Source organism: Podarcis bocagei (genome assembly GCF_964188305.1).
Source record: "Podarcis bocagei genome assembly, chromosome: 4".
NCBI lineage: Eukaryota > Metazoa > Chordata > Lepidosauria > Squamata > Lacertidae > Podarcis > Podarcis bocagei.
In genome coordinates this window covers 50,395,252-50,415,826 of record NC_138128.1, presented here as the reverse complement: position 1 = coordinate 50,415,826, position 20,575 = coordinate 50,395,252, and the positions used below count along the sequence as shown (strand labels likewise).

The window sequence follows — 20,575 nt, the reverse complement described above, 5'->3', positions numbered from 1 at the left end:
CCATTCCCTTACACACAATGCAGTTATTTTACTGAGAAACAGGCAAATAAGCAATCCCACCAGCAACATCCTCCACATATGAACAAGCACTATGAAGGATATTTTCAATGTTTCTTCGCAGGTTTTCATTGAGCTTTGCTTCAAGTTCTCCTAGTTCTTCTTCCACCTTTCTTACATCTTTCTGCAGTTCAAGTCGAGACTTTCTTGTGTCGTAATAACCCCCAGTCAAAGCCCCTCGGTGGCTGACTTGATCACCTGGGGGCGGGGAATATATTTGTTAAGAATAGAAGCTAATCTGATGTAGGGCAGGTGAGTGTGACTTGGTTGAAATGGCCCTGCCGGCCAAGTTGAAAGGCCTAGAAGAACTAGTTAGGCCTGTGGGCTGGAAATTCCCCTTCTGCCGCTTTAAAATTATTATTAACACTTAATGAAAAACATTTACAGCTCTACCTAAGTTATTCTAAAAATCAAGCAATTACATTTGTATGAACTGGCCTTTTCAATATATAGCCAGAACAGGGTTTGGGAGAGAACTAGTACACAACAAATTCAGCTTATCAGAACACAATGAATTATATATGCTTTGTTGAATAGCTGACAAAGAGCCAAGTAAACTGTGAAATCTCTTTCCTTTGCAAATAAAATTGAACCTAAGTCATACCTTCCAGAGTAATACAATCCATAGTAAAAGCTCTGGCCAGCTGGGTAGACACTTCCATACTACGACAAATAAGAGTCTTTCCAAAAACATGCTTGAAGGCTTTATCAAATCTTGGATTGTATCTTAGTTTACTGATCATAGGAATAGCATCCTGAAAGCAAAAATATTAAACAGTTAAAAAGAAGTACAAGTGTACTTCATTTATTTTCAGGTACAAAATGTATACGATAAAAAAGCCAACCTGGTGCCAAAAATACAAATAATTGAAATGTAGAATATAATAATCTAGAATGTAAGTAAATCACACAAGGATTCCCTTAAATTAAAGGAAAATAACCTGGCTAAAAGACAGGTTTAGAACGGCAACATGCAGGGACAAATGAAATACAGGTTGCATCCACCTTTGCAATCATTTTATTTGTGGCCAAAATAGCACTGAAACGATTACAAGTATGTAGGCCTAACAGGACAATTTGCTATTTAAAGAAGACGATGACGGCAGACTCACATTGGTTTCAGGGTATGCAGTATCTCTAACATCCAGCTTGTTCAGAGGCAGAAAAGTTACTTCTCCAGGTAGATTCATTTTATTGAACTCCATTAATATCTTGGTACTAACTTCATCAGAGTCTACAATATGATAAAAAAGCCTAACATGAAAAGAGAGAGAACAAAGTTGAATGAATGTTTTATCTTAAATTAAAACTGCATTGTCTCCCCTCCTACATGCCATCAAGCACTACCAAGAAAAAAATCCTATGGAACCAAAAAGTTTTATGCACTAATATTTATTAGAAAAAAAGCCCCAATTCACCAATTTAAGTGTTAGCAGACAATGGTTTAAAGTTAATATGTTCACATTGAACATTTCCACAGGAAAAAAGCCTAGTAATCAGAACTATACCTGTTTCCTGCAGTAACTTCAACACAGGTGTAGAAAGCAGGCTCACACTCGAAGTTATTCATTACTATTCCATGATAGCCATTCTGAACATGTTGGTTAATGCCTTTGCGACGGAAATGCTCCAAGACTTTGTTTATGCTGTCAATGCCATTTAGAATAGCCTGTCATAATGAAGCAGAATTACTTGAGCTTCCTATACTTTGTGGAAATAGTGTAAACCCCATAACTATTTCTCTCTCTAAGGATTTCCTCCACTTTTAGTTATCATCAGTTTTATACCAACAGGACATGTTATGCAATGCAATGATCATTATAATGCACGCAGCACTGAATCCATTATTTATTCAGACAAGTTAATATACACAACTACTGAAGTTTAAGTATAGGGCAACTGTATGCACTTAAGCAAGTGATTGGTGACCACAGAAGCTAATTTAAAAAACCACAGTTTGGTTTGTATTTGTGACTTGGTAATACTAATGAATTTGTCTTTAGACAGTTTTGATTTTTACTTTTGGCCTGACCATTCCCCACAAAATTCTTCAGAAGGAAAAAGAACTATATTAGTTTCTGAAAATATATCGTAATTATGACAGCATGCTATGACTCTCACCTTTCCTGTTGCTGCTCTAAGAAGCTGCTGTTTCTTTTCCAAGTCCTCCCGTTTTGCAGCAAGAGCTTGCTGTTCTGCATTCTCTTCTCTCCACAAGTAACTGAAAAAATAGTACACTTCCATGTTACAAAACGTATCTTCAAGGAAAAACAGAATAAAATACCAGATCAGGGTAGTGGTATTGCAAGGTTTCTAATAACCTTGTCCTAATCTAAAGCTTTCCACAAGTATTTTTTAATGCTATTAACTCTTTTGTTAAATCTCTTCTACAGTGTATAGCTCCTCAAAATGATTTATTATCCCTAACAAGAAGAGGCAATATGTCATATATCTCTTAAAGTATCACTCCTTTTTTCTAACACAGCAAAAATCCTTGCCACCAAGACTGGAGAACCAAAAATTAGATAGTACTTCATGCAAGCCCCCTGCCTCTAGGTTTCACATTTTGGGAAATTTAGAGTATTTTTGAAATAGCTGGAGTACTAAAAGAAGTGCAAGGGAAAGTTGGAGAACAGCCATCAAATGTAGGAACCTGGAATTAAACAGAATTAAAAACCAGGCCCTAATTGCTAGAATCCATGAATGAGGTTCCCTCTGATAGTAAAACAGTGCTTACACATTCTCAAACTTTTCTCCAGAACTATCATGGCTATAATCTCTGGGAAATATGAAAGCTCAGATTCCCAGGAAGCTATATTCCACTCCATAATTGTTTTCTATCTCAACACAGATTTTATGAGTCAACTCCATGGGTTGGAGTATAACAGTGCCTATACTAATAAGATAAGAGAAATTCAAGCACTGCTATAATCTTTGCTTCCAGGTACAGTGCACTCTTCTGTTGCATGGATGAATCCAACTGGTCCCCTTCCACTGACAGAAGGGATTTTGATTCCTAAGTTGTGTGCACTAACATTAGAGGATGAGTGATTTTTTTCAGTCCCTCTTCCCTTCTGCAACTCCCAGTAACCTGCTAAAACCAGCTCCAGAAAGTTGAGAGAACACTGTCGAAGGTGGAACGGGTACTGAAGGAGTCATCAGTAATAAAAGTGTTTCCTCCTTTTTTATAATCAAATATCTCTATTGGAACAAAAGCCCTATCCTGAGTGTGAGGGCCCTCAATGGATTGTACCCTATACCGATAATAGTTAAACAATGAAACCTTATTTATTAATGTCTGAGTAATCAATATTTATATACATCACTGTACATATTCACACAATATAGGATAGGTCAACCCTTTAAAAAAATTACTAACTTTCTCTCACTCTGTAGTTCATCTTTTTTGTTCTTCACTTCATAGTATTTTCTGTCCAGTTCTTCAACACGAGCTTTCACTTCATTAAGATCCTGATCCAGTTTCTAATGCATAAAAGGAGGTATTTTAAAATTCAACATCTCATGATTTTGACTCCAATACATTTTGTTCCCTTAAGAAGCAGAATTATGTTTAGAATAAAATAAAAGAACCTATTTACAGCTTGTAGAGAACATTGATAAGAAACTAAAGTTACAACTGAGCAATTTAGATTTTTGGCTACTTTCAGCATAGGGTACATTTGACTACAAAGATGGAACAGTCATATTTGACAATTGCTTGGAAGGTTTTCATTCACGGCTCAAGCCCATGTGAATAGCGAGGTGATATGGAGTATGCTCTTTATATTGTACTGGCCCCACATACTCCAGATCCATTTGACACCTGCACATTTAATAAGCCCAGGTCCAACCTGTACAATCTTTGCTCTGCAACGCCCCCCGCCCCCCAAACATGTCCTATGCATGGAAACATAAGAGACCAGGTTAAGGGATTAGTAGTTTACATGAGGCAGGATTGGCCAGTAGAATTCCAAACTCACACTGCATGTCTTCTAAAAATATTCAGAAAACAGGATGACAAAATAAAGGGTTGAACTTGTAGCTTACTTAATTATACCATAATTACACCTCCAGTTTTTAAAAACAAAATCATAGAATTTTCAAGATAATGGGTTGCATCCAACAGGGAGTTCACACAAGGTAGCTCACACAAGGAAAACTTGCAATTTCTTATTCATCCTCCTCCTCACCACCACTCCCCCCCCCAAAAAAAAAATGTATTCAAAAGTTACAATACATTTTCAATCAACATATCCCCTCCACAGACAACTCTGTGATGGTGGTGGCATTAAACTATGCTGCTCTTCTTCAATAAAAGAGAAAAAGGGAGACCAGATCGTGTCAAAGGTCTCTTTTTTGGAGATGCCTTTGATTAGTCACCAATGGTATGCCTCCTCCCCACCGATTCCTAGGTGTCATGACCTGGGGCCCAGATGGAATATTGTGACCTAGGACGTATGTCAGAACCAATAGCAATCACACCTGTGCTCACACCCTCTGTCATAGAACACATCTCTGATACTGTACACAAGTGACCTCAGCTTGCTAAGTGCTGAGTCTGCTTAAACACGTTATCACAGCCACAACCACAACTCTCCTGTATTGGAAATGTACTGGAAATATAGCCATCTCTTTCCTGCCTGCTTATTTTGCAAGGAATTCAGTGCTGTCTTGGCCTTGAAGCTTGGACAGTTTGCTAATTTTCCCTGCAACCCCCATCTGTGAACAGAAGCTGCATTTTTGTCTTTTTGCTAACAAGCAGTGTCTCTCTTATCAGCTTCCAAAGCAGAGAAAAACAAGCTAACCTTGGTAGATCTTCTAAGAAGAGAAGCACTACATTCTTCTTACCCAGATTAGGTTTCATGTAACAGACAGCAGAAAGGCTGGCAGCATAGAATGCAACATTTGTATGAGTCAATAGTAAATTTATTTTCTTTGCTTAGAACTATGGTATTGCACAGTACGTAGGAGCATGTCTTGAGCATGCGTAGAGATAGCCAATTGGGATGGCTTAAGCTTCTGCCATAAATGCACTCTTTTCTATAATATTATTAAAGTTTTCTGCACCCCTTGTTTGGGGTTCCAGCTTTTCGGAGATATCTACTGGGGCCTCTAGATTTATGCTGCAGCAACAAATATGAACTCTTTCCACGTGCTGAGTTTGTCTTCTTTTGGCTGAAGGGTCAGCATTTTTATTACACCCTTCTTTGTAGGGTAACACCACAAGAGCGTCTCCTAATGCCTCCTTCTCACATTCCAGATGTTTCTCAAGGCTTCCCTGAACCTCAAGAGTATTTACGGGAGGGAGGGGGCAAGGAATTTTCACTGTGCCAGCATGGTGGTGAACGCAACCCACGCGTATGAAGCCATACAGAAACCCTGATTATATACAGTACTTATAATTTACCCTGATTCAAATATTTCTGTACCACCAAACTCAAATCCTTACACTATACTGCTCCAGATTCTTCTCTTTGTTAGCCTCCGTGTCTTCTAAATCTTTATGTATAGCAGCAATCTGTCGTTTCTTGTCATTGATGGCTTGATCTAAGGATTTCAGTTCTTTTTTAATCCATTTATCTCTCTCTTCTTTTGATGTAAACTGACTTCCTCGACCTTGCTTTGCATAAAGATCTGTTCTTTCCTGGGTGGCCTGTGCCAGTCTGTTGGAAGAGAAAAACATAACTGAAACCTTTTAAAATGAAATTATAATGCTATAAACCTAACAGAGAAGCATATTCTTCATATTTAACATGACACATCAAATTTGAATTAAACTGTAGCAGGGAACTGAAAGAGGTCATTTCAAGAAACACTTGTGTTCTTTTCTTTCAATTTTGTTATTTAACAATTGCTTCTCTTTTAAACTTGTTTTATCACTTTCTACTCAGTCATCTTCTATTTCAACAGGTCTCATAATGCAGAGAGAGAGAGAGAGAGAGAGAGAGAGAGAGAGAGAGAGAGAAAGAAAGAAAGAGAAAGCTTTGAAATGTTTTTGATAGTGAGATAAGATATATACTATTTCCTTTATTTTATACTGTGTTTTGCTCAAATACCTATTATTATTATTTTGAAATTTTATCAAGCTCTCTCATTTAACTCCAACTATTAACACATTTACTCGGGAATGCAATGGGATTTACTTCTGAAGACATCTCTAGGACTGCACTGATAGGCTCAGTTTGGTCAGCACTTTCAAACATAAAAATCCCAAGCCTCTATCTGTTGACAGAAAACATTTTATTTTCAAGTGGCAGAAGGAAAACACTAAGCTCTTATACTCAGTCCTGCGCCACTACCTCTTACAGAGGACAGCTCCATCCATTCTACTAGTATGTGTCTTCTCTCTCTTACAGGGAAGTTCAAAGATCATAGAATCATAGAGTTGGAAGGGACCCTGAGAATCATATAGTCAACCCCCTGCAATGCTGAAATATGCAGCTGTCCCTTATGGGGATTGAACCTGCAAACTTGCATTATCAGCACCATGCTCTAAATGAGTTAACCATGCCAAATGTATTCCAAATGATTTTCTTGTTCATCGCATGATCTATACGAGAACCTTTCCAATTCCTTCACAAAAGAAGAGCTTGTATATGCAGAAGTATTCCTCATATTTCCCTTTCATACCACTGCTAATCAGCACACAGACCTGGCAATTCCTCGTTCCTCTTTTTCTTTTACACTATTGAACTTTGGTTCTGTTTCTGCTAGTTCTTTTTGTTTTTCTTCAATTTTCTCAAGAAGTTTCTGCCTCTCTTTCAAGAGTCTTTTCTGGAAAAACAGACAATATGATGGTCAACAATAAGTAAGGGAAGTGGTTTATCAGAATGTTTTTGGGTGTGAAAGAATCAGTAGCTATAAAAGCACTAGAAATTATATGTTCAGAAAAGCTTTGGTCCAGTTTACAGCTTACCAAACTTCAAAGCAGCATCTGTGCATCCCCAATTTTAATAGAGCTACTTAGCAATAAGCTATCATAGACTGCTGCCTTTAACAAGAACAAATAAAAAAATTCCTTCCAGTAGGACCTTAAAGACCAACTAAGTTAGTTCTTGGTATGAGCTTTCGTGAGCATGCACACAAAAGCTCATACCAAGAACTAACTTAGTTGGTCTTTAAGGTGCTACTGGAAGGAATTTTTTTATTTTGACTATGGCAGACCAACACGGCTACCTATCTGTAACTTTAACAAGAACAGTAACCTGTGAACAAGCTCTTCTTGTGGAATGCTATTAAATAAGCACTTCAGTAAGGAATTTATACGGACAGCAAAAAAGCTTGATATAGTTCAAATCTGAAATTGGCTGCTCTTATAGACTTTCTCAATATGTACCAACCGTAGACTATGTACAGACTACTGTTTACTCTGCATCCATGGCACACCCAGCACTGGCTTGGAAAGTGGTATATAAACAAATTTAGCCATAATCCGTATCTACTCCGTTGTTTCTTATGAAATATTATACTTTAATGTGTTACCCCCAAACCAGTTTTGATCCAAACAGAGAAAAAGAATGACCTTGCTGTGTTTTAATTAGAAAGACAGGTACTCTTTTTTTCACTATGGCAGTCTAGATAGCCAGAGAACAGAGAACAACTGTCATCTTACCCCAGCTGTCCTTTTATAAAACAGAAGAATTATTTGCCCTGCAGTTTCTACATTCTAATGAGAGAGTCCCAAAAGACAAAATAAAATACACCCTGGCATGTTATCCTACAACTAACCAACCTCCAGCCCTTACCCGTTGTTCGCTATTTCCAGCCAGTTCATCTTGCAAGTCTTTTGTTTTAAGCTCTAGTTTGGTCCTCTGTTTAATCTGTTCCTGTCTTTCAGCACTGAGCTGCTCCTTTTCTTCCTTCATAGCTGAAATCTTGGTTTTAAGTTCTCGGACCTGCCGTTCAATTTCCTACAAACACAACACATCAACAGAAGATTGGAAAAGTACAACAGGTTACATAATTTTAAAACTAAAACAATTCTCATTACATAATGATAGGTCTAGCCAAGGAGATGCACATATAGTGTGACATGTCACCAAATGCACTCTCTATCAACAATGCATCATATGGATGAAAACATGCAATTCTGTCTTTTTCACACCCCATCCAGAGTCTCTGTTGCTTGTTACTATAGATTAAGGCAACTGTAAAACAGAAGCAACTACTGACTCATGTGCCCAATCTATGAGGACTTAAGAGCAGCCTTGGGCAAAGATTTAAATCTCCCAGTTGAGAGATCTACTATTTGATTAACATTTATGAGTGAGCAGGTCTTCCTACACTTCTGAAAAAATGACCTGTTCTGCCTTTAGGACAGCAATTTCAAGGAGAAAAGTTTGTGGGGATGAAAAGTTAAATTCTTCAGGGGAGCAAATTCTTATCTGACAGAATGCCTTGTTTTAATAATTATTTAAACTGTGTGTGTTTTTCTTTCTTTCTGCTTTTCACATTAAAGGTATTTATGAAGTTTGTTTTTTTGTAATGGCTTCGGCTACACAAATAAATAATAATATTTGTTTAAAAACAGTTATTTAGATCAGAACAGTTCTGATCAGAACAATGAAGACCTCACCTCCATTTTATCTCGAGCATCCTGCTGTGCATCTCTTAATTGCCTTGATTTTTCTCCACTTGTTTCCCTTTTGGCAGAAAGCTGAAAAAACATCAGTTGTGGGTTAACATGCACAACATAACTATATATTTTTTTAAACATATGTTGAAAAACAAACGCTGGTAACGAAAAAAATAATACATAATTTAAAAATGGCTTACCTCATCAAGTTTAGCCCTGGTTTCATTAAGTTCCTGATTATAAATGGTGTACTCCAGTGCTCTTCTCATTTTATCCCACTTTTGATATTGAGCAAGCTCTTCTTTCTCCTCTTCCAAAGTATGTAATCGCTCTTCTATATATTTCAACAGCTCATTTATTTTCTCCCTTTTCCCCTCTTTAGAAATGATTTAAGAAAGAGTTTAGAAGACTAAGTTAGTGCAGACAATAAGTATCAGGATTCTGTCATTAAACACAACAACAAAACCAACTACATGGCAGAAATGCTCTTTTAAACAACATGTCCTATCTGGGGGAAATCCACTAAGCATATTAGCTTGTATTCTCAATGGTTATGATAAAAAGTTGCCTATGATTTCATTATTTATACTAAATCTCAAAATCAATGATTCATATTTTCTATGGTTAAAAATAACCAAATGATAAAGCAGAGTTAACCACATACAGCATTATTAATGATTTACTGTATTTTTCGCTCTATAACATGCTCCCAACCATAACACGCACGTAGTTTTTAGAGGAGGAAAACAAGAAAAAAATATTCTAAATGAAACAGTGGGTGTATGATTTTTGTGGTTCATGCTGTGGCCACAGACATGTGATCTGATGGTGAATTTGGGGTGACCCAGTGCAAAAATCCTGAGGATCCATGTGGATCCGTGCTTTGTAACCACGTTTTAAGTGGGGAGGGAAGGAAAAGCACTCAAGGGACAAGGAGCAGCGTGGGGTGTGTGGAGAAGGAGCTTTTCGGGGAGGAGGGAGGGAAAGAGCACTGTTGCTTTAAAGGTATACTTAAGGTATTTGCCCTGTGCCTGGGTTTTTTTCCATTTAACAGTTTGCAGCCTTTTCCTTCCGCTCCTTGTTTTGAGGCAGAATAGATTTGAGCAAGTGAGGAGGACTTGGATTGCAGGGGATTCGCCATTAGCTGTGTAAAAGCGCTCCTCCTTGCAGCCTGAGTGATAAGCAGCCACCAGCAACAATAGAATGGAGCACAAAAAAGAGATAGGGGCACTAGGACGCAGACAATGCTCAAATCTATCCTGCCTGAAAACAAGCTGCTCCGTCCCAGCAGATCAGTTGAGACGCGGGGGATTTGCGAAGTTTTCCCCCCTCTCTCATCCCCAGCCTTTTTTTTTACTTCCTGGTTTTCACTGCGTGGCTCAGAGCTAGAGGTTGGTTTTATTTTGCTGCTGGTTGCTTAAATTTTATCTTTCCTGCAGCCTCATTGCTCATTGCTCTGTTTAGAGAGCGCGCAGACCTTTGCTAGCGTCTGTCCCTCCTCCGTGTCCGCTTTGCTGCCATGGCTCTCCTTCCCTCCCTCCTCCCCGGCTCCAGGTCGCTTTAAAGCAAGCAAAGCGAGAGCCTCATAGAGCGTGTAAACGGCTCCCGCTTTGCTTGACTGACGGCAGCCATGGCTCCGATCCGTGCATTCGCTCCGTAACACGCACAAGCATTTTCCCTTACTTTCTAGGAGCAAAAAAGTGCGTGTTTTGGAGCGAAAATTACGGTAATTTAAAGGAAAAATAAAGAGATTAATTGAAAGAGACTCCTCATAACATGAAGGCAGGTAGCAAACAGCTAGACCGCAACTAGGGATAAATGTGCAGTTCCCAGTCTGATTCAGTACACTGCTCTCTCAAGAAAATCACCAATAACTCCAGTAAGCTCTTTGGGAGAGTAGCTGGATTTAGCCAAGCCACATACACCTTGAACAACGAATCAACATGATTGATTTATGGCAGGGAACCCTTTTTCTAGCCAAGGACCATGAACCCTTCTGGACAACAATCTGGGGGCTATATGCTAGTGGTGGGAGAGCCAAGAAGGAAAAGTGGGCGGAGCAATGAATGTGAATTTTACCATTTTACAATACACTAGTTTTACAAACACACTCCTCTCTCCTCCATCTGGACAAGCAAGAGTCATTATCAGAGTTCAAGGACACACTTCTGGTAAGCTAAAACATTCAAGGTGGGCATACAGTAGAGCTGGTGGGATGTGTGGCCTGAGGAGACAGGGTGTTAGCCTGAAAAGGCTCCTCAGAGGCCTGATAGGCTGTATTTGGCCCCTGGGCCCAGGGTTCCTTCCCCCTGCTTTATGGGGCTAAATATGCACAACCTTGGTAGAAACATGCAGATATGCAGTTGGACCATAATGGATGCATCATAGAATTCTACACCATAACAATAATTTCCAGATTGTGTCTTAGCTCATTGTTTCATATCCACTGTTTCAGTGCATTCTCAGCAAGCCAGAAAATACACTAAATATATCAAAGTAACATGACATGAAAATATTTTGAAATGCTGCTGAAGGATAATTTTTACCTGTTTCTTTCATTAAGGAGATACTCTCTTCTTTACGTTCATCATATACCCTAGTGCCAGCTACTTCTCTTAACAGTTTTAATCTCTGAGAGTCAGGAGCTGTGGCCATCTGGTTGATCTAAACAAACAAACAAACAAAAAACACAAAAAAGGGTAAGAATAATGTAACATTTTGGACACAGTTTGAAAAAGCAACATGTAACTATAAAGTTTTTCATAATTTTTTTTTAGATGAAAACTTCTTGCAACAAAATCTCCAATGACACTGCTGCAGCAGCATTAGCAATGACGAGCAGATGTCCCTGTCAACACAATACTAAGCATTTATGTGCTAGAGCAGGGGTTGTCAACCTAGTCCCTACCGCCCGCTAGTGGGCGTTTCAGGATTCTAGCTGAGCGGTAGGGGGTTCTATGGCACAAGCTGAATCCTCCTTCCATCAAGCATTAGTGAGCGGTAGGTATAAAAAGGTTGACTACCCCTGTGCTAGAGTCAGGAAAAGACTTGTGCATTTTGTAACTAGTGTTAACAAATGTTTGGTGAAAACTCAACCCATCTATATGCCTAAAACTGATACTGTCAGGTCTATCTGAGCATACAAAGTTATATGCAATTTTCTCAACTGAAAATATGACTGTATAGGAGATTCTTTAGGAAAAAATAATTTGGTATAATTAATTTATCACTGCTCAAATATTCAGTTTAAATTCTCACTATCATAATGCTACTGCTACATTCCAGCACCATAAAAACGTAACTGACAGAAAGAATACCACAAGAATTGAAGCACGCTAACCAGACAGCAGCTACAGTCACATATCATGGGATTTTTCAAATTATTATGAACACATCAAATGATTAAGGAAATATACATAAATTAAAATAGAATGTAAAATAATATGCCTACTTATTTGAGAACTACTTATTCTTCGCATTAAAGTTACTATTCTTCTTTGTTCAAAGGATAGTAATCATCATACCTTTCCTTGCTTGACAATATAGTAGGGGTTGCTGCGAGAAAATCCAGCACTTTCAAGAAGGTTCATCACATCATTTTTCCTGGAAGCAAGTTTTCAAACAGTAAAGCTTTCAGTGGATCAGTTTAGAATGAGCTAAATAATACAGGACAAAAATAACAATTGGCCTGCTTCCATTAGACTCAGACATGAAAATTTCTTCTGTTTCATTTAAGTGCTTGCTGCTCAGTCCTCCTTCTATACGGGAAGTAACAGGTCGAACACAGATGACAGAATACTTGCTACTGAAATATTACCCCCCTTTTCCCAATTCTTGGCACCAAACTTTTGCAATTCATTGGCACAAGCTCTGCCTTGTCCTCCAAATATATTCTAGGTTTAATTTTGCTGCTGCAAATAAGTATATCACCAATTTAGGTGATATACTTGTTGGGAGCACCAACTTAGGTGGATTCTTATTTAGACAAATGAATACCTCCAACAGGAGTGTGAAATACTTGGTGCCTGACCTTCCGTATTCTTTCTCTTACTGTTTCCAATAGGCATTAACTTTCAGACATGACCAGCATAGGTGAAGACAATTCTTTTTTAATGCAAAAGACTCCAGCATAAAGTTAAACCAATTATTTAAAACACCTGCCTTAGGATCATTTTCAAGAAACTGTTCCAGGCAAGTTGGGAAAGCTGACTAGCAGTGCAAAATTCATGATCACTTAGAACTGAATCCCTGGTATGTACTCCCTAGCACATGGCATGTACTCTTTAGCACATGCATTTAATAATAATAATAATAATAAATTATTTATGTCCCGCCCTCCCCAGCCGAAGCCAGGCTCAGAGCGGCTAACAACATTAAAATGATACAACATTCTAAAATCATTTCATTATAAAATAAATTCAAATCAGATTAATGGCAACCATTGGGCTAAAGTTCTGTGAGGATTGCCAAAGGAGGGGGTCAAGCTGAGCCCTGGCCAAAGGCCTGGTGGAACAGCTCTGTCTTGCAGGCCCTGCGGAAAGATGTCAAGTCCCGCAGGGCCCTAGTCTCTTGTGACAGAGCGTTCCACCAGATCGGAGCCATAGCCGAAAAAGCCCTGGCTCTGGTTGAGGCCAGCCTAACCTCTCTGTGGCCCGGGACCTCCAAGATGTTTTTGTTTGAAGACCGTAAGGTCCTCTGTGGGACATATTTGCTAACCCAAAGATTGGAGGATCCTTTTTGGAACCAAACCAAGAACTTTTCCTTTAAACAGTTTGTGTCTTGCCAAATGCAAAGTGGCAATTTGGATCCTTTTTTCTTCTTTATTTTACTGCCAGAAGATGAATACTTGTTTGCTGGAAACTCTGTGAGTTACACATTCACTTATTTGCAAAAATAAATGCCTGTGATTTATTCTAATGCGTACTTCCACGGGGAGTGTTTGTTTAAAGGTGGATGAGGGCAGATACAAATCTAACAAAGCTATACTGTGCTTGGTGCAAATGCCAGAGTTGGACTGTCTCTTCCAAACCTCTCTCCCCAACATGGAATAACACCCCCAGAACAGCAAGTGGCGGGTGTGCAGGCAAGGTGCAACTTTCTGCAACATCTTGGGAGAGACACAGAGATTGGAAGAGCACACCGCTGAATTCCACCTACAATGTTTCAAGCCCCCTCCCCCACAAACAAACATGAAGACTGAAACAGTAATCAAAACTGTTTTTTCAGAAAAACTGAACTGAGATTTTCTAGGTTCCAAAATGAACTTGCAGGCATCAGAAGAGGACCCAGCTATGAGCATCCTGGATTCCTCCTATTCATTTGTCAACTAAATATAAAACATCTCTAGTTGACTTACATACATGATTTTTAAAATGATTATCAAGTTTAACAATAAAACATCCCCCCCCCAAAAAAAAACCTGTTATGGTGTACATATAATCCAGATTTGGTTTAAAAGAAAAAAGGAACTGCGCTTACGTCACCATTTTCTTGTCTAGGAAATACTGGTCCTTTTTAGCGCCAATGACTCTGCGAAGAGATACTTCTTCTTTATCAATCTTAATAAAACAGAAGGGCAGATATTGCAAACTATGCCTCTTAATATAAACTAAACTAAACAAGCTGATGTACGCGATTTTTAACTTACAGGTAACCTGTTGTCTGAGTTGTCAAAGATGATTTCCACAAAAGCAGAAATAACACGAGGACCTGTGCCTTCCTAAGAAAGATCATCATATTAATCCACATTTTAAAAGTGTGTACTTTGTATTACAATCTCCCCCATGCCATGCCCATTTTTCAGTGATTTAATAGTTTGTAACAACTTTTTTTCCATTTGTTTTCTAAATTAGACTGCTCTAATGAAGCCTTTTGGTGGGAAACCACTAATGAATTTAAGTATGAAACTAAGCTAACTTCGGATTCTCAGGAAGAAAAAAAATCTGTCTGAGCATGTTCAAGGCCTCTTGTTCTAAGTGTACATCTACATCTCTAAGCAAGTAAACCTTTTCCAAACAGTGGAATGCCTACTGTTTATTGAGGGATTTTTATTCCATCTTTCCCCTCAAAGAGTGCCCAAGACAGCTGATCAAGGTTAAACCCCAAAAGTATAAATAATAGCATCACCTACTTATCATTTCAACAAATGCAAGTAACATGCACTATTATTCCAGCTAACTATTTTACAACAATAGCATGCTCACATGTAACTGTTATCTTCACTTACATGCAACAAAGCCAACCTTTGCTCAGGACGAAGATGACTGAATTCATCACTGAGAACAAACTGAATTGCTATAATGAAGAAAATAAAGTAAGGTGTTAATTTTTAGGATTCTGTTCAGAAGTATTCAAAACTATCAATCAACAGTTTTTATTAATCTCTTATAAATAACAGCATAGGTTGCATTCAATGTGTTGCAAAACTTGGACAAATGTTAAAGCAAGGATCTCTTCAGGAATTTTCCAATTACTTCAGTCTGAAGCAGAACCCAGATGCCTGCCCCACAATGACCAACTAAATAATAATAATAACGCTTTGAGACACAATTTCCTGCTTTCATCTACCCTCTCCCCCCAAAACACACACTCCACTAGGTCCACTGCCAGGCATTAGCCAGCTTCTGGCCATGAATATCAACCACTAAACATGCCACCCACTCAGCAAATGAAACCCATTGCCAGAGTGAAGGAGGTTACAAGAGAAGGGGATTAAAATAAACTCATCTGTCTTGCAATTAACGTTCCCCAAGCAATGCACTTCTCAGGCAAGGCACATTGGGATATGGAAGGAGTTGGAGAAGACATTTTAGATTATTATACATAAGCTTTCACTTACCATAGAAAAAGTTGCTTTTTCCAGAACCATTTCTGCCCACTAAAAAGAAAAAGTAAGTTACACATAAGGGTCAGGTTAAATTGTGTATTTTCAGTAACTAAATGTTTCTAAATTGAGGATTATAGACTAGCTGTAAAACAGATAGACAAATGTATGTAAAGAATGGAAGATCAATGACAATAAATTATAAGGTTGGCCGAACTGCCACCTGACCCATCCCCATGGGACTCCATTGTGTGTTATCAACTCTGCAGCTCAGCAGAGTGAGAAAGACTCTTTAACATATGTTTGTCCTGTATAATTGCCCCTTCTCATTTGAACGCCAGCAACAGCCAGTCACTCTGTATGGGAGAGCGAGAAGGAGGAGACCAATTCATTTGTCTATTTTTAGTATTGTTTTTTATATTTCTTTTGTTAGTGTTTGTTGTGGGGGAGGAAGGGAAAGGAGAATGTTAGCCGCTTTGAGACTCCTTAAAGGGAGTGAAAGGCGGGATATCAAATCCAAACTTACCAATGACATTATGCTTTGAACTGAAGGGGTCTACTATAGTCTGATCTCGGTAGCTTCGGAACCCCTGGATGATCACCTGAAATAAACAAGTGCAAGTTTTTAAAGCGGCCAACAATACCATCATTATTTGCTATCACCTGCAGCTTTTATAACTACACGTTTTAAAAGAGTAATATTTTTCAATGGTACAATATTCATTGTTGTACTTTCTAAGCTACAAGTTATTTGAGAATTAGCAGGAAGCATACTTGGGGAAGGACTATATAGTCACTAGGAAGCATTAATGGATGAGCAGCTGGAACAACAGCAACAGCAACAACATCCAATGCCCTAAAAAAATAGACATTGTCTATTATCATCTCTCCAGGTTTTGTTTTATTTACAAACTTTGTATACCATCGAGAAAACTTTGTTAATATTAATAATTAATAATATTAATTTATACAGTTCCTAATTATTACAATCCTATAAAGTTGCCCCAAATCAAGAACTCATTGAAGATATGCAGAAAATAAAACCTGGTTTTGCTGCATCAAATCATACCCTTTATATGGCATTGCACCGGCTCACTTTTGGCTCTTTAACCCAAATTCTATAGGTGATTAAGCCAAGAATCGAACAATAGCTTTTGCTTTTTTAAAAAGGTAAAGGGACCCCTGACCATTAGGTCCAGTCGTGGCCGACTCTGGGGTCGCGGCGCTCATCTCGCTTTATTGGCCGAGGGAGCCGGCGTACAGCTTCTGGGTCATGTGGCCAGCATGACTAAGCCGCTTCTGGTGAACCAGAGCAGCACATGGAAACGCCATTTACCTTCCCGCCGGAGCGGTACCTATTTATCTACTTGCATTTTGACATGCTTTCGAACTGCTACGTGGGCAGGAGCTTTTTTACATTTAGCCAAATCATATTAAATCAATAAACTCTTTAAAAAGCCAGATCTTGCCAGTGTGACATGTAAGCATGAAACAATATCACTAATTACTAAACAGCTAGCATCATATATAAAATGTTTGCAATTCTGCTAATACAATAATTTCAAAAAAGATTTCACACCCAACTCAGTAATTTAAGTACAAGAGTTCAGCCTGCAAAGAAGCCACACAGGAGCGAAGCCTTATCAGTGCTTGGAATGTGGGGAAGGTTTTGCTTGACAGCCAAATTTTGCAGCACTTAAGAGAATCCACACAAAAAAGAAATCCTATCAATGTTTGAAGTGTGTGAAATACCTCACTCAGCACTCACACCTAAGAATGCACAAGAAAGTCCACAGAGGAGAGAAACTTTATGAACATCCAGATTGTGGAAAATGACATACTCAGGGATTTCATCTTGGAAGTCACCTGGCGACCCACTCTGGACAAAAAGAGTGCATATGCCTACAAAGTGGTAAATATTTTTCTTACATATCCCTCCTTCCTAGTCATCGGAGAGTACATACTAGAGAAAAACCTTACAAGTGCCTTCGAGTGTGGTAAATGTATCAGTCTGAGCACACACCTCAGGGCTCATTGCAGCTTGCACACAAGAGAAAAACAATATAAATGTCTGGAGTGTAGGAAATGTTTCAGCCTGTACTGACATCTTTTGATCTATCAGAAAGTTGACATATGACACCAACAAAATCATGCTAAACTTTGAAAACCCCATACAACACAAACTTTGTAGACAGGCCATGCCTCCCCAAACAGTGTAAAACAATGAAGCAAATCCACACAGGAAAGGTATGTATGAATTGCTTTCATGATGGGAAAAGACACTGCTGTATAAACTGGTCATTTTAAAAAAATGAAAATTATCCAGGGCTAGTGGGGAGAAAAGGAACCCATATATAGGAAAGAAGATCTGTGGATAGCATCCAGAGAACACTTAAGATTCAAAATAGTGTTTTGATAAGAAATCTGAAGAAACTGCACAATAGGGTATAAAATGTCCATGTCCTTTGAAAATTAGACAAAGAGTTGTAAGCTGAAAAATGGTTCCTTGCTTCTCTTTTTGTGCTGGTTTTTGACAGTGATGCATGTTACCTTCCAAATGGCCACACTTGCACATGATGTTAAACCCTATTTTTGTTTTGAACTATGGTTTAACATGAATAAGCTTCCCCTGCTTTTTTTTTATGTGCTAGCATTGTGTTGTGTGCACCCACCTTGTGGTTTGAAAGAAACCATGAACACCTAGCTAGAATAAGTCAAGGGTAAATAAAATGCAAAAACAAAAAACAAAACCCCACAGTTCGCAAGAGTAGTTCCACATAGTGCAGATTGAGAAAGTGGGGAGGTCATCTTTAAATTCAATATTGCAGGTTCAGCTTTCAGCTTTAAGTGTAAGTTTCAAGTTTCAGTTGCAATGTTTAGCTGATAAGCTGAAGAGTGGGCTGAAGGTAAAGTTAAAAGTTGAGCTTTGGCTAGATTTTTAAACCAGTTAGAGATTTATTATGTTTTTATCTCTCTTAGCGCCAAGGAGAATGCAAATCAGAGACTCAAAGTGTCCTTGGGAGATGCAGCTTTTCACAATAGGCAGGCAGGCAGGCAGGCAGGCAGGCAGGCAGGCAGGCAGGCAGGCAGAGAGCTGTCCTATGTACAACTGTCAGGAGCAATGCCTCAATGCCTTCCACATGTGCTGCATTAGGAGGATTTTGGGCATCACATGGCAGGACAGCTTCAAACAAAGATGTGCTCTCCCAAGCCCACATTCCCAGCACATTTAAATTTTGCCTCAGCAACATCTATGTTGGCTTGGTCATGTCCACAGAATGGAAGATGGCAGAATCCCCAAGGATGTGCTCTATGGGTAGCTGGCTTCCAGCACCAGCAGATTGGCAGACCGGCTCTTGTGACACAAAGATGTGTGCAAACATGACATGAAGGCTGGCAACATCAACCCAACCATGTGGGATGTCCTTTGCAGACAACTGCAGTGCCTGGAGACAAGACAGTCTGGTTGTGCATCCACAGCAATGACCATAGGAGGAATGACAGCACCAAGAGAAGAAATGCCATGGTGCATCTGCAGCACTACAACCGGATGCCTTCATCTGCCCTAGCTGCAACAAAACATGTCTCTCCCCATTGGTCTCTACAGCCACAGCAGGCTCTGCAACCTTCCAACGGTTTGACTTCACCGCCAAAGGCGAACTCTCCCTGAGACAGATGCACAACTACGTGCATGGGGCCTTTCTTCTATGGCGGAGGTGGAACTGTCCAACCATGCAAGCCCACCTGCAATCTGAAGTGCTGCAATCCAGGTTTGCCCCCCTCACCTGCTACTGTTGGTGAGACCATAGCTTTTAAGCACAAGGCAGGGGCCTTCCTTTAACAAACTCAGAGAGGCCTGAGAAGGGAATACATACTTTTTTTAAAAAAAGCATTCACATAATCCTGCCTTTTAACTGGATCCTTCCGGATTCTGAAGAGGAAAGTCTACCCCTGCAATGACACACCGCTACCAATATGGTATTCTGAACGTCCGCTCCAGGTGGGCCCCAGGACTTCCCAGTGTTTACATCTCTCCCCGCCATGCACTGCAATACGCAGGCCACAGGCGAAACCACCTCCCCCCTCCAGTCTGAGAAAGAGGACCCCCCCCCCGCCCCTCATTCGAAAGTGGGACCCGCCAGAAAGGCCCTTTCGGCGATGACAGCCTCGGCCGCCCCCCCCCTCCGTCTATGGGATCATCCCGTGAGGAGAAAAAACCTCCCGAGCAAAAAGCCGCCGCAGCCCCCCCCCCTCGAGCCGAAGCCCCTCTTCTCCCTCCCCAAACCAGATCCCCCCCCCCACCGAAATATCGTTGCCAGCGTCGCCCTCCCCCATCAGATACTTTAATGAAGCCGCCCTCCCCTGCGACAGCGGAGCCGCCTCGTCACCAAAAAGAGGCCCCATCACTCCGTTTACCTGTTTGATATACATGCTGGCGGCGGCCTCTCCTCAGCGCTGAGCCCGCCCCGCTCACAAACCACGGACAAAATGGCGGCGAAGCCTCCCCGATCCCGTTCGCCGCGGAACGCACCACTTAGTCTCTGGAAATAGGAGGGTTGGGAGTACACCCGGGAAAGGAAAGCACGAAGAGGCAGCGGAAGGCGCCCGTCCCTTCCCGCGTCTTGAAAGCGCTGTTCTACCTGCGGTTTTCGCGTCGCATTCAGGATTCGGTGAAAAAGGCCCGCCAGCTAATAAAGCGTTTCCTCCCCCCCCACCTCGTAGGAATTGGTTCAGCCCGACATGGACTTGTGTTGGGCGCCAAGGCGAGGACAGCCAATGGGAGCGGGAGGAGAGCGCCAAACAGGAGGGCCACTGGAGCGCTAGAGGGAGCGCTAGAGGGCGCTCGTCATTGTAGTGAAGGCGGGGCGGGGGTCGTTCTCCGAGTGCCAAATCCCCCTCCCGGACAAGAGGGAAGTGTCAGCATTCTTGGGAATCCTCCTGGTGGCTGCAGAAGTTCAGAAAGAAAAATCGGGGAGGGGATAACGAAAGAGGCAACAGCCCGGTTCGAAATGATGGCTGGTTGTTGAGGGCGGGGAGCAGAGAATTTGTGGGTGAAGAGAGGAATGGACCCTCATAGAAAAAGAGGGTGGAGAGATAGTTCCCTCTCCACCCTGCAACAT

At 40.3% G+C, this 20,575-nt stretch overlaps 1 protein-coding gene across 1 annotated transcript in view; it reads right to left on the bottom strand.

Annotated features, from left to right (window-relative positions):
• SMC3 (structural maintenance of chromosomes 3) overlaps positions 1-20,112 on the bottom strand; it is a 30,838-nt gene extending 10,726 nt beyond the window's left edge. The window contains exons 1-19 of the mRNA XM_081189354.1: positions 19,872-20,112; positions 15,982-16,057; positions 15,471-15,509; positions 14,859-14,926; positions 14,280-14,351; positions 14,111-14,190; positions 12,157-12,235; positions 11,179-11,296; positions 8,833-9,008; positions 8,633-8,713; positions 7,803-7,967; positions 6,710-6,831; positions 5,507-5,720; positions 3,437-3,540; positions 2,179-2,278; positions 1,566-1,726; positions 1,170-1,311; positions 662-812; positions 103-255 (exon numbers count right to left, since the gene is read on the bottom strand). Of these exons, the coding sequence (XP_081045480.1) occupies positions 103-255; positions 662-812; positions 1,170-1,311; positions 1,566-1,726; positions 2,179-2,278; positions 3,437-3,540; positions 5,507-5,720; positions 6,710-6,831; positions 7,803-7,967; positions 8,633-8,713; positions 8,833-9,008; positions 11,179-11,296; positions 12,157-12,235; positions 14,111-14,190; positions 14,280-14,351; positions 14,859-14,926; positions 15,471-15,509; positions 15,982-16,057; positions 19,872-19,886 (2,116 nt within the window). The 5' untranslated portion in view covers positions 19,887-20,112. The remainder of the gene's footprint in view (positions 1-102; positions 256-661; positions 813-1,169; positions 1,312-1,565; positions 1,727-2,178; positions 2,279-3,436; positions 3,541-5,506; positions 5,721-6,709; positions 6,832-7,802; positions 7,968-8,632; positions 8,714-8,832; positions 9,009-11,178; positions 11,297-12,156; positions 12,236-14,110; positions 14,191-14,279; positions 14,352-14,858; positions 14,927-15,470; positions 15,510-15,981; positions 16,058-19,871) is intronic.
• Between the last annotated feature and the right edge of the window lie 463 nt (positions 20,113-20,575).